The sequence below is a fragment of the Mustelus asterias genome, chromosome 9, assembly GCF_964213995.1.
Source record: "Mustelus asterias chromosome 9, sMusAst1.hap1.1, whole genome shotgun sequence".
Classification (NCBI taxonomy): domain Eukaryota; kingdom Metazoa; phylum Chordata; class Chondrichthyes; order Carcharhiniformes; family Triakidae; genus Mustelus; species Mustelus asterias.
Window position 1 is genome coordinate 109,700,967 of NC_135809.1, and position 13,942 is coordinate 109,714,908.

The 13,942-nt window shown below is 43.8% G+C and overlaps 1 protein-coding gene across 1 annotated transcript; it reads right to left on the reverse strand.

The window, feature by feature from the left end:
• Positions 1 to 381: 381 nt before the first annotated feature.
• On the reverse strand, positions 382 to 5,708 carry LOC144499186 (dispanin subfamily A member 2b-like). The gene is made up of 2 exons (XM_078221287.1): positions 5,479 to 5,708; positions 382 to 775 (listed from the first exon to the last, which is right to left on the reverse strand). The coding sequence occupies exons 1-2, from the start codon at positions 5,674 to 5,676 to the stop codon at positions 623 to 625; spliced, it is 351 nt and encodes a 116-aa protein (XP_078077413.1). The 5' UTR covers positions 5,677 to 5,708; the 3' UTR covers positions 382 to 622.
• Positions 5,709 to 13,942: the final 8,234 nt, after the last annotated feature.

The window sequence follows — 13,942 nt, forward strand, 5'->3', positions numbered from 1 at the left end:
GCCTCATACATACCTAGATCTCTGTAACCTCCGAGGAGAGAAGTTCCCTTCGTCTCTATCACTCATCTAATTGATGTATTCAGCTGACCAACACAAAGCGCTAACCCTTCAACTCCAGGACATGTCAAAACAACTCCAGAGTTCAATGAGAAGGATCTGAATGTTAATGATATTGACCGGCACTTTACAAAGCAAATTTCACATTTGCTCTTCTCCAGAACGAAGTACACCACTCTTGGTGAAAAGCAGCATGTCAGGGTGTAATTCACAACAAAACCATTTGATCCACTGTGGTTGCAAATATAAGCTTACTTTGACTGAAGAGGAAGCATTTACATTTGAACGAAGGAAGTTTGCCATTAATTCCAAGAGACACAACTTGTCGTGAAATGCTTTATTCATACAATTAATGATACGCTTTATAAAAAATAAATCCGTATTGCTGCGAGATGATCATTTTAAACATTCCGGCATACATATACATTTATAGATAGAAAGATGCAATAAGAGACTGGGAGGGCGTCTAGGAGCTGAAGAGTTCAGCCACAAAAAGGCTTCCACCAAGTAAATGAGATGCTGCTAACCAGTGGTTGAATTCCAACCTCCGGAGTTGTTCTTGGCTTCAGTACCGTTGTGACGCAATGAACGCTACCCCCACAATGGTGCTGATGACGGTGAGGCAGACCAGCACCGCGATTGTAATGTTGAGTGCTCGGGCTGTAGAGGCATGCTGCTGAGCTCCTTCCACATCTCCGACAACTTTCCGATCTCTGGACTGAAAGAAAATAAGTGTGGATTCATACAAAAAAGATTTTTTAAAATCTTAATGCAAGCTGATCACGACAATTCAGCGCTGGACACTGGTAACTTTGGTAACACAGAGTCTGTGTTCTCTGCAAAGTGCTTTCTGGTTAAGTAAAATTTACACTGCTCAGGGTGGCACTTTGCTGTCCGTTTAATTTGTGCTCTTAATCGGGAAAACACTTGAACATTGAACACATTAATTTCCAGCAACAGTTTTGTCAGACTCAACTCAATAATATTCCTCAGTCCAACAAAATAATATAGAAACGATTGCCCACGATGCATATTCAAAAGCGAATCAGAGCAAAATAGATGGTTCTTTAAAATAACACTTATTACAGTGATATTGAAGTGAAAGATTCGTTTGATTTTGCTCAGAGAAATGGTTAAGTATCAGCTTGGCTCTTTTGAAGCTCCCACCGATATTCTAAGGGCACGGATTCAGGCTGATATGTACTGAAGGAGTACAGTATTCCTGGGATATGATCTTCCTGATGGATATGAATGATCTCCCAAACCTTCAGTCCAGTTCACACATGGACACATTAAACAGAAAATGACCAAATGTTCGATCCAGATAGTTCCACATGATTCAGATACCTTATACATATCTAGATGTCCGTAACTTCTAAGGAGAGAAGTTTCCTTTGTCTCTACACTCGTCTAATTAATTTATTCAGCTGACCAACACAAAGCGCTAACCCCTAACTCCAGGACATGTCAAAGCAACTCCAGAGTTTAATGAGGATGTGAATGTTAATCTGAATTAATCTGAATGTTAAACATATTGACCAGCACTCTACAAAGCAAATTTCACGTTTGCTCTTTCCCAGAACAAAGTACACCACTCTCGTTGAAAAGCAGCATTTCAGGGTGCAATTCACGACAAAGCCATTTGGTCCACTGTGGTTGCAAATATAAGCTTACTCTGACTGTCCAGAGGAAGCCTTCATATTTGAAAATATGAGCTAATTGGAAGTACAGCGCAGAATCTTCCTTGTATCCTAACAACAATCCCTCTGAATCAACACTGAAATAGAATGGTCATTTACTTCATCACTCTTTCCGGGATCTTGCTTTGTATAATTTGGGTATCATAATTGCATTCAAGATATCAACTACACTTCATCTGAGGGGATGCTGAACTGTTTTAGGAGCAACACTGAGAGAATAGGGTAATATGATCGAATGGAAGCCATTCAGACCATTGTGTCCATGGTCATCTCTGCAAGAGCAGCACTTCTAATTTCATTTATTACTGTTTTTGCAAAGACCTGTAATGCTTTCTTTCCAGCTAATTATCCAAATCTCCTTTGAACTCTGGCGCACTGCATTTCAGAACATAACCAATCACTGGATAAAAGTTTATGCGGCTTCTTCTACCAAAAAACTTAACTCAGTGTCCGCTGGTTTTCCATCTCCACAAATGGGAACAGTTTCGTCCTATGGATGATTGGAGTGTCATGACTAACAGACTGCTACACTGCTGCATCTGCAATCTTATGGATGCGGCATGGCAGCACAGTGGTTAGCACTGCTGCCTCACAGCGCCAGGCACCCAGGTTCAATTCCCGGCTTGGGTCACTGTCTGTGTGGAGTTTGCACACTCTCCTCATGTCTGTGTGGGTTTCCTCCAGGTGCTCCGGTTTCCTCCCGCAGTCCAAAGATGTGCTGGTTAGGTTGATTGGCAATGCTAAATTGACCTTAGTGTCAGAGGATTAACAGGGTAAATATGTGGGGTTATGGGAATAAGGCCTGGGTCGGATTGTGGTCAGCACAGGCTCGATGTGCCGAATGGCTTCCTTCTGCACTGTAGGGATTCTATGATAAACCAAGGCTGAGTCTGTTCTCTCAGCTGAATATAAAATATACCATGGTGCCATTTTGAAGAACACAGGAGATATTCCTGGTTCCCATGCTGATATTTATCCTCAGTCAACATCACACACAAATGGCTTGCTATCTGGTTATAATCACATTGTTCATTCTTTCAATAATGACTGGACCTAATGGGTTGTAAACTTCATGGAGGCATCTGGTGGTCATGCAAAATATGATTTCTCCCATTGGTTTCCTTAATGAATACCTTCTTTATGACTCCTGGATTTGGTCTCCCCCAGAAGGGGAAAAAACTTTTCTGTGTCTAACCTATTAAAGTCTAATCTACTAACCAATCAGTTAGCACCAGAGGTCAGAGATTTAAAACCATTGAAAAAAGCATTGAGGGGAGATGAGGAGAAATGTTTTCACTCAGTTGTTGGGATCCGGATCATTCAACTGGAAAAACTGCTGGAAGCTGATCCCATGAATAATTTGGAACAGGAACTGGAGAATGAGGAATTTACAGAGTTATCGATAATAAAACAGGAGTGAGGGACTCAGCATGACTGTTCTTTCAAAGTTCTGTTGTGGAGATGCCGGCATTGGACTGGGGTGAACACAGTAAGAAGTCTCACAACACCAGGTTAAAGTCCAACAGGTTTATTTGGTAGCAAATACCATAAGCTTTCGGAGCGCTGCTCCTTCGTCAGATGGAGTGGAAATGTGCTCTCAAACAGTGCACAGAGACACAGAAATCAAGTTACAGCGGAGAAGCTACGGCATCTCCTCCGGAGCCTTCAACATGTCATTGATGAAGACGAACATCTCGCCAAGGCCATCCCCACACCCCCACTTCTTGCCTTCAAACAACCATGCAGCCTCAAACAGACCATTGTCCGCAGCAAACTACCCAGCCTTCAGGAGAACAGTGACCATGACACCACACAACCCTGCCACAGCAACCTCTGCAAGACATGCCGGATCATCGACACGGATGCCATCATCTCACGTGAGAACACCATCTACCAGGTACACAGTACATGCTCTTGCAACTCGGCCAACGTTGTCTACCTGATACGCTGCAGGAAAGGATGTCCCGAGGCATGTTACATTGGGGAAACCATGCAGACGCTACGACAACGGATGAATGAACACCACTCGACAATCACCAGGCAAGACTGTTCTCTTCCTGTGGGGGAGCACTTCAGCAGTCACGGGCATTCAGCCTTGGATCTTCAGGTAAGCGTTCTCCAAGGCGGCCTTCACGACACACGACAGCGCAGAGTCGCTGAGCAGAAACTGATAGCCAAGTTCCGCACACATGAGGACGGCCTAAACCGGGATGTTGGATTTATGTCATATTATCAGTAACCCCCACAGCTTGCCCCCTGGACTTGCAGAATCTCACTAGCTGTTCTGCCTGGAGACAATACACATCTCTTTAACCTGTGTTTGATGCTCCCTCCACCCACATTGTCTGTACCTTTAAGACCTGGCTGGCTGTAGGGATTTGCATTCTAATTAGTATTCTGTAACTTGATTTCTGTGTCTCTGTGCACTGTTTGAGAGCACATTTCCACTCCATCTGACGAAGGAGCAGCGCTCCGAAAGCTTATGGTATTTGCTACCAAATAAACCTGTTGGACTTTAACCTGGTGTTGTGAGACTTCTTACTGCTTTCAAAGTTCAACAGACTCGAGGGACCAAATGGTCACTTTCTGTGCTGTAAGTTTCTATGATACTTAGTCTGTAACACTGTAGATTACATGTGTTCAATTTGTAAGTTTCCTGAGTAAGAAACAGACCAAATGATTAACAAGACGGCAGAGATTTCCAGTGAGATTTTCTCATTGTTAAACATTGTCCATTCGACCTGGGATCTCACAGCTCTTCAACAGAAGCTAGCTGATACTCCATAAGATGAAGGAACAGAAGTAGACCATTCAATCCACTGAGTTTGCTCTGCCATTCAATGAGATCATGGCTAATCTGATATGATAATCCTCAGCTTAAAGTTTATTTATTAGTGTCACAAGTAGGCTTATATTAAGATTGCAATAAAGTTACTGTGAAAATCCCCTAGTTGTCACACTCCGGTGCCTACTTGGGTAGACTGAGGGAGAAAATAGCATGGCATGGGAGAATTTAGCACAGCACATCTTTTGGACTATGGGAGGAACCCAGAGGAAACCCATGCAGACACAGGGAGAATGTGCTGACCCCGCACAGACAGTGAGCAAAGCTGGGAATTGAACCTGGGTCCGTGGCACTATTAGGCAGCAGTGATAACCACTGTGCCAACATGCCGCTTTCCAACTCCACTTTCCTCCACCTTATCCCCATAACCCCTGATTCCTTTAGTTATTAAAAATCTCTTTTTCAGCCTTGAACATACTTAATGACCCAACCTCCACAGATCTCTGTGGTGAAGAATTCCACAGATTCGCTACCTTCTGATTGAAGAAATTCCTCCTCATCTCTTTTTTAAATGGGTGACCCCTAATTCTGAGATTATGCCCTCTGGTCCAAGACTCTCTCAACCTCTCAGCATCTACTCTGTCAAGAACCCTGAGAATACTATATGTCTCAAAAAGGTTGCCTCTCATTCTTCTAAACTCCGATGAGTACAAACTACTCAACATCCCCTCATTAGAAAATCCTTCCATACCCAGGATCAACCTAGTGAACCTTCTCTGGACTGCCTCCAATACCACCATACCTTTCCTTAAATAAAGGACCAAAACTGTTCACACTGTACTCCAGGGGTCAGTTTCCCATCACACAGCACTCTGTCCCTCTCCTCGGGGGTCTTTCACCCCTCCCCGGGTCTTTCTCCCCGAGCCCCTCACTCACTTTGACCGAGTAAACCAGCGCCACGAATCCCAGGCAGCAGAAATTGAAATAGAAGAAGTTGAAGATGGACCAGAGCAGGTGGTCCCGCACCGGGAGCACATTCTGGGTCACGGTAATGACGGTGGATTGGACCTGCTGCTGTCCCTGGTACGGGTAAGAGCTGGGATTCATCGCCACTTGTTCGGATCTGTACTCCATCCTAATCCCAGTATCAGTGAGGCAGCAAACTGAATGTGGACCACACGGGACTCTGCAATTTATACAGAGGGGCGGAGCGAGGGACCAAAACCTCCTCCAACGGGCCAATTGAATCTGTAATCCTCCCAGAGTCAGGGTATTTTCCAGAGGCTGGGTATATTTCCAGAGACCAGGAATAAACCCAAACACGGGCTACATGCAGCGGCAGGCTGCACACTCACAGTCTGCAATGCTCCCTGCGGTCTCCAGCAACCCCAGCCTGTCTTCGGCCAATTTGACTCACTCAACATGGTATCCAGGAGTTGCTGAACGCACTTGATAACAGCAAGGTCTACTGGCCCTGACAGCATCGAATCACAGAACAGTTGGCCATTCGGTCCTTCATGTCCATGCCCGTTCAGCAAACCCCAAACATGAAACTGGACTTGCTCCAGTTGACTACAGTTTCTATACACTTGGCTGTGCAGGACACCGGAAACTTACTGTGCCTCTTTTTTCTGAGACTATTCACTGATACAACAACTTACCTCAGAAGTTTTTGTTTCATAGAACATAGAACATAGAACATTACAGCGCAGAACAGGCCCTTCGGCCCACGATGTTGCACCGACCAGTTAAAAAAAAAAACTGTGACCCTCCAACCTAAACCAATTTCTTTTCGTCCATGAACCTATCTACGGATCTCTTAAACGCCCCCAAACTAGGCGCATTTACAACTGATGCTGGCAGGGCATTCCAATCCCTCACCACCCTCTGGGTAAAGAACCTACCCCTGACATCGGTTCTATAACTACCCCCCCTCAATTTAAAGCCATGCCCCCTCGTGCTGGATTTCTCCATCAGAGTTTCAGATTTAGTTTACTTCTAAACTGAGAAGGTCAATTTCCGTTCTCAGTTTCCTTTCTTTTGCTTCCCATTTCAGTTGGGGACTGAAAGAAAGCTCTATATAATGGGGGAAGGTACTGATTTTGGTGACATAGCATCATGTGACTTAGGACCTGGTAATACAGCAAACAAAAGATTCAATTCTGACAATGCCGAATATCCAACAGCAAAGCAGAAACGTTCTTTATTCCGATGTTGAGTTGAGCCAGTAGCACCAAGGAGAATGATGAAGTGAAAAAGCCAATCAGACAAGCCATGAAGGCAGGCAGATTTAGGCAAAGATCATTCAAATTGTTTAATTCAAACAGAGGAGAGTTCAGTGACCCAAGCCGGGTGTTGCACGGGTGGCACAGTGGTTAGCACTGCTGCCTCACAGCACCAGGGACCTGGGTTCGATTCCTGGCTTGGGTCATTGTCTGTGTGGAGTTTGCACATTCTCCCCGTGTCTGCGTGGGTTTCCTCCGGGTGCTCTGGTTTCCTCCCACAGTCCAAAGATGTGTGGGGTAGGTGAATTGGCCATGCTAAATTCTCCCTCAGTATACCCAAACAGGCGCTGCAGGGTGGCGAGTAGGGGATTTTCACAATAGCTTCATTTCAGTGTGAATGTAAGCTGACTTGTGACTAATAAATAAACTTTACTTTGAAAGTAATATCTTACCCTAACTTAATAATTAATAAATCTGGTAAAAAATCTTGACAAGCGCCAAAAATACAGCAGGTTGTCATCATCATGAACACTTGAACAAATGACATTACTGCACAGTAAACCTTTTCATTTTTCACAATTACATATTTTGTCTTTACAAAATTTATTCACGTTATAGCTACATCTGCCATGTATTTGCCCACTAACTTAACTTTTCTAAATCACCTTGAAGCTCTTAACACCCTCCTCACCACTCATGTTCCCACCAAGTTTTGTGTCTTCAGCAAACCTGGAAATGTTACATTTGGTCTCCTGATCCAAATCATTGATGTACATTGTAAAGCTACTGGTTACATCTTTAGAAAACTCTTGCAGCTTTACCAAACATTATTTCCTTTTCATAAATCCACGTTGACTTTGTCTAATCTCTGTTGATATTTTCTAAATGTCCTGTTATACATCATTTATAATAGACTCTAGCATTTCCCTGCTCCCGATATAAGGCTATCTGATCTGAATCTACTTGTTTTCTCACTCCCACCTTATATAGCAGTGTTACATTTACCGCTCCCCAGTCTGCCAGGGCTGCTCCAGAATCAACTGAATTTTGGAAGATGACAACCAAAGTGCTATGTTTCCATGGCCCCCTCCTTTACTATCCTGGGATGTAGATTATCAGGCCTGAGGATTTATCTGCTTTCAGTCTCATTAATTTTCTCAGCACTTTTTTTAGTAATACTAATTTCTTCAATCCCCCTTTCTCATGAGAGCCTTGGTTCCCGAGCATTTCTGTAAAGTTATTTATGTCTTCTTTCATGAAGAGTCAGAGTTTTATAGCACAGCAAGTGGCCATTCAGCTCATTGAGCCTGCGCCAGCCATCAAACACCATTTTCAGAACTTGGTCCATAGCCTTGAATGTTATGGAAGTTCAAGTGCTCATCTAAATGCCTCCTAAATGTTGTGAAGGGTTCCAGCCTCTATCATTATGACCCTATTTGATGCTGGCCCTTATTTCCTCTACCTTCTAATTTTAACCATAGCACCATTAAATCTCTACAGTGCAGAAAGAGGCCAGCTGGCCCATCAAGTCTGCACTGACTCTCTGAAAGAGCATCCCAACCAAGCCCTCCCTTCCACCCTATTCCCGTAACCCTGTACATTTACCATGGCGAATCCACCTAACCTGCATACATTTGTACTATGGGAGGAAACTGGAGCACCCAGAGTAACCATATGTGGACAGGGAGAGAACATGCACACTCCACACAGACAGTCACCCAAGACCTAAATCGAACCCGGGTCCCTGGCACTGTGAGGCAACAGTGCTAAGCACTGTGCCACTTTGCTGCCCTTTACTATCTACTTTCCCGTCTCTCATTTTTATCTTTGATTCCCTCTTGCGTGTCACCCCTGATCAGGTTCTCAACCCCTAACACTCTAATTTAAACCCTCCCCAACAGAATCACCAAATACCCCTGTGAGGATATTGGTCTCAGTCCTGCTAGGGTGCAAACTGTCCAGCTTGTACAGGTCCTATCTTCCCAGAATCAGTCCCAATGCCTCAGGAATCCAAATCCCTCCCTCCTACACCATCTCTCCAGCCACACATTCATCTGGTTTATTCCCCTGTTCTTGCTCTCGTGAGCATGTGGCACTGGGAGTAATTCTGAATTTGAGGTCCTTTTTTAAAATTTATTTCCTTACTCCCTATATTCTGCTTTCAGGACATCGTCCCTCTTCTATGCTATGTGAATTGTACCAAAATGGACCACAATCTTTGGCTGTTCACCCTTCCCCTTCAGAATGTCCTGCAGCCGTGCAATTACATCCTGGACCCTGGCACTACGGAGGCAACATACCATTCGGGCATAATATCTGTGGCCACAGAAATATCTATATGTTTCCCTTATGATAGAATTCCATATCACTATTCCTTTCCCACACTTTATTTCCACCCCCCTTCAAAGCACTAATCCCTTACCTTCCTGGACAGATCAAGGTAATTCCAAAGTTTAATTAGCAGCAACCGAATATTAAAGATCCTCAGTCCAGTGACATTTACTGAAACTCTGAAAATCAAGTTTCACATTTGCTCTTTCCCAGAACAAAGTACATTACCTCTGTGAAACAACAGCATCTAAAGGTGAAACTGACCACAAATTCATTCAATGCAATGTGGTCGCAAGTACCAAGTTATTTTTTACTGTTAAGAGGAAGTCTTTACATTTGAACACAGGAAACTTGCCATTAAACTCAAGGAGAGCCAACCTGTTATCAGTTGTTTTACTGATACACACAAAGCTAAAACTTTGAACAAGTTAAATAGAAAATAAATCTGTATTGATGAGAGGTGATCACTTTAAACATGCCAGCACTGTGAATTAGTGGAAAAAGGCACCAATAGGCTGTGCATCAAGATGTTGAAAGGGCCTCACTCAATATTTTTCTAAATTATATTTATATTGTTGTGAAGTTAGTGTTTGTAAAATTGTAAAAAAAAATGTAAAATGCTAAGAGTTGTAAAATTTCATGGTTCTGGTAAAAAAAAAGATAGTTTTTTTGCAATGCTCAGAGTTAAAAGAGATGCAGGTACAAATACAGTACGCAGAGAGCAGAGAGTGAAGCATTCTGTCACGAGGCGAGGCAATAGTGCTGCCAAGATAACAGGTTGTTTTTGAATTTTAACCAATCAGTTTAAACAAGGCATTTGAATAACAGCAGCCATCAGATTTGAATTTAATGTTTTGGTAACCTGTAAACCAATCCTATTGTGGGGATTTTGGTATGTCTTCAGGGGTATAAGAGCCAGTTCCCAGCTCCAGAGAGCCAGACAGCAACTGCCTCTGCCAGCGTAACAGCCAAACTTATGCCTTAAAAGAAAGCCTCATCTCGATAGTGAAGACAGACAAAATCAGCAAAGAAGACAGAAGATTCTGGAAGACGACAAACCTGGTTGAAATATTGAGAGTGACTAAATATTCCATTTCTTTTTGTTAATAAGTGGGAATTGGATCTAAACAGCATTCCATTAGAATAGTGTTTTATTCAGTTCGCTAATAATTTAGTTAACCTGTTTACTGTTAGTTAGATAAATAAAGTGGTTACTTGTTGCTTTTACAGAGAGATTCTCAGGTAGTTATTTTGATTTAACCAATAAAAGTTGCTGAAGCACAGATATTACGACTTCTCACACACTTTGCAAGATTATGAAGGGAGGTACTCCTCTTTGAGTGGTTAAGTGTTGGTTCTCGGAGAGGAGATCAACCTTCCTCTTCATGACAATATCATCATGGCTAATTGATTAAATTTTATAAACTGGACAACTTTAAAATGGCTGAAGCCATCGTTGGCTATGACTCAAACAATAAGAACTTTCTGGCATTTAGTGAAGCTGCCAGCTTGTTGGCCAATCATGCCAGTGGGGCTCTCTGGTCCCGCTGTAGTGAACAGAGATTTGATTGAGCACCAAATTCACCATCCTCGCTAGCAGCCATGGTGGGTCGTGAAGGGCCAGAAGATGCCAATCATTATCCCTGAAGGGGCACTAACAACCCGATGGGCTACAGAAGACCAACTTCTAAGGGAAGTATACAAAGGTTATTTACATTACTTGAGCCAGGCCTGGCCAAAGTGCTCATGTGAATCAATAATTCTTATTTTCTTTGCGGACTTTTCCCTGCACCTCTTTATTTTCTGTGTCCCGTTTTGACTGTAAGAATTTCAGACAAGTGAGGGTGGGGGGGAGGGAGAAGACACTGTGCACTGTCTTGCCACATTTTGTATGTGTGCAAAATAAACTAACCCTCTAAGTTTGTCCTATCTTGAGTCTGCAGTGGGGTTATTTATAGAAAATATGACCACACCAAAGCCACAGAACTTTGGAAAATAGATAATTGTTTATACAGGGGGAAATCAAAATCAGAACAATTTTCTGCTCATGGACATGTGGTGAGAGGAGAAATCAGAGCTGTTCAAATGAAACCCCCTCCCGTGCGTAACAGAAATTGGAAACTCAAGTCCAGGAATGCCCAATTTGAACTCGATCAGAATCCAATGTAAGAAATGAGCCAAAAGGGAAAAATCAGTGGTGGAACGAATTTTTAAGCACTAGTTATTTACCGCAGCAACCTCCTTTCCCCTCACACTCAGGAAATTGCAACTTTGGTGCCCAGATCTTCATCCAGCAAGGGAATTTGAATGGTGAAACTTTGGATGGTGACCCTTAGCACAGGACAATTGAAAGTTGCAGCAAGGGAGTAACAGTAAAGTATAAAGAAGTGAACAACATTGGCGGAACATTTGGGTCTCGCGTTACAGGTAAAGCAGTGGAGAGCTCAGCCATGAGTTAAAATCCCCTCCTCCAGCCAATTTCAAGCTGGTAAAGCTCAAGTTACAGCTGGAATTTCAGGAGAGGGCAAAAGAGAGAGAAGATGAGTGGTGAGGAGTGGCAAGGGACGGAGAGAAATAGACAGAGCAAGGGGACAGGACACAGAGGAAGGGAGAGAGAAGAATTCCAGCTTCAATGATTAGAAATGGATCGAGCAGCTTAAAGCAGCAGAGAGACTCGAAAAGTGAAAGCTATGAAGGAGAACCTCCATCTACGTGACAGCACTCCCTATCTCCCCAATCCAGTATCAGCCTCTTAGGCCCTCAAATATGCTCGATTCATTCCCAAATTTGTAGGTAGTGATGTCATTACTTTGCCACATTTGAGAAAACAACCGGACTGCTAAAATGGCCGTAGGAGGTCTGGACATTTTTAATTCAAGGCCAGCTGTCAAGGAGAGCCAAAGAGGTCTATTCCATGCTGCCTCCTGATGTGTCCATGAATTATGAGCAGCCAAGAGCTGACATTTTAAGTGCCTATGAGTTAATCCCAGAGGCAAATCACCAACAATACTGGAGCACTCCTAAGAAGTCCATGTTCGATTCCCAGCTTGGGTCACTGTCTGTGTGGAGTCTGCACATTCTCCCAGTGTCAGCTTGGGTTTCCTCCGGGTGCTCCGGTTTCCTCAGTCCAAAAATGTGCAGGTTAGGTGAATTGGCCATGCTAAATTCTCCCCCAGTGCACCCGAACAGGCAGCGGAATGTGGCGACTAGGGGATTTTCATCTCCACAAGGACTACTGATTCCTACTGATACTGCCATGGACAGGTGCATTGCGGAAGGAAGGTTGGTGAAGATGAGGTCAAGTATGTTTTTCTCTCTTGTTGGTTCCCCCACTATTTGCTGCAAGCCTAGTCTTGCAGTTATGTCCATTAGGACTCGACAAGCTCGGTCAGTAGTGGAGTTACCAAGACACTTTTGGTAATGGAAATTGAAGTCCCACATCCAGAATACATTCTGTGTCCTTGCCATCTCAGTGCTTCCTCCAAGTGGTGTTCAACATGGGGAAGTACTGAGTCATCAGCTGACGGGGGGTCGTATGTGGTATTGAGCAGGATCCTGTTTGACCTGGTGCCCTGAGACTTCCTGCTGTTCAGAGTCAACGTTCAAGGCTCCCAGGCAAACTCCCTCATGACTGTACACCACTATTACCACCTCTGCTGGGCCTGTCCTGCCAATGGGATGGGACAAACCCAAGGATGGTGATGGTCATTGTCAGGACATTATCTGTAAGGTATGATTCCCTGAGTATGACTCCATTAGGCTGTTGCTTGAATAGTCTGTGAGACAGCTCTCCCAATTTTAGCACAAGCCTCCAGATGTTAGTAAGGAGAACTTTACAGAGTGTTGTAGGTAAAATGATACCTTGGTATAAGTTAGTGAGTCAAAGTACAGGGGCTTTATTACAAAAGCTTTTGGGAGAAACCTGGCACCTAAAAGCGGTTCACCAGACTTTTCGTCGAGTACAAGTAAAAGCAGATATTTATACATTTATTGTTCCTACCCTACGCCACTTCCGCAGTTCTCCAGGTTGTCTGTCATTATTCGCCATCCGCCCTGTGATTACTGCTGCCTCAGCAGTTTCTTCCTCTTTCGCAGCAGTCTCAAGGTCGCGGCTGTCTCCGTGTGGTTCCTCTGTTGTCTCAATATTGTTCCTCCTGTCTCAACAGCTGCGGTCTGTTTAGCTAGCACACAAGGTTGCACAAACAAGTTGCCATGCTCTTTGCAATGCTTTCTACAGGTTCTAAGTACAAGGTTTAATATCATTAACCCGCTCCCTTCTTCAGTCCCCCCTTTTGGTCAGGACCGTGTCCAAGCATGGCCCCATGACCAATTTAAAACCAAATGTTCCCAGCATATGGGCCCAGCTCCTTTGTCAGGAGGTCTGCCCCCTCTGCCTGTACACTTGCACCCGGTATAACCCGGGCTGTTACTGTTTTACAACAGGTGTTCAATAATGTCATACAAACACAGCAAGCGATAACAATCACAATTAATACAATCAATCCATGCATCAGGTATGAGCCCCACGACCCGACCCATTGCTCCAGCCACCCTGGAGGGGTATAATCACGATATTGGTTCCCCTCATCTTGTATTGTCTTCGCTACGTGTTTAATATGATCTGCCAAGCGAGTTATATTTTCCGAAGCATCTGGAATATACGTGCAGCATTCTGAGCCAATTATAGTGCATGTTCCTCCTTGGGAGGCTAACACGTAATCGAGTGCCAATTGGTTCTGTAACGCAGTTGTTGAAGTGGAAACTTTCCTGCTTCCTGACTGTGATAGATAGACTCAAACAAAATTCGTTCTGATAATACAACTATTTATTTATGACAGACTGCA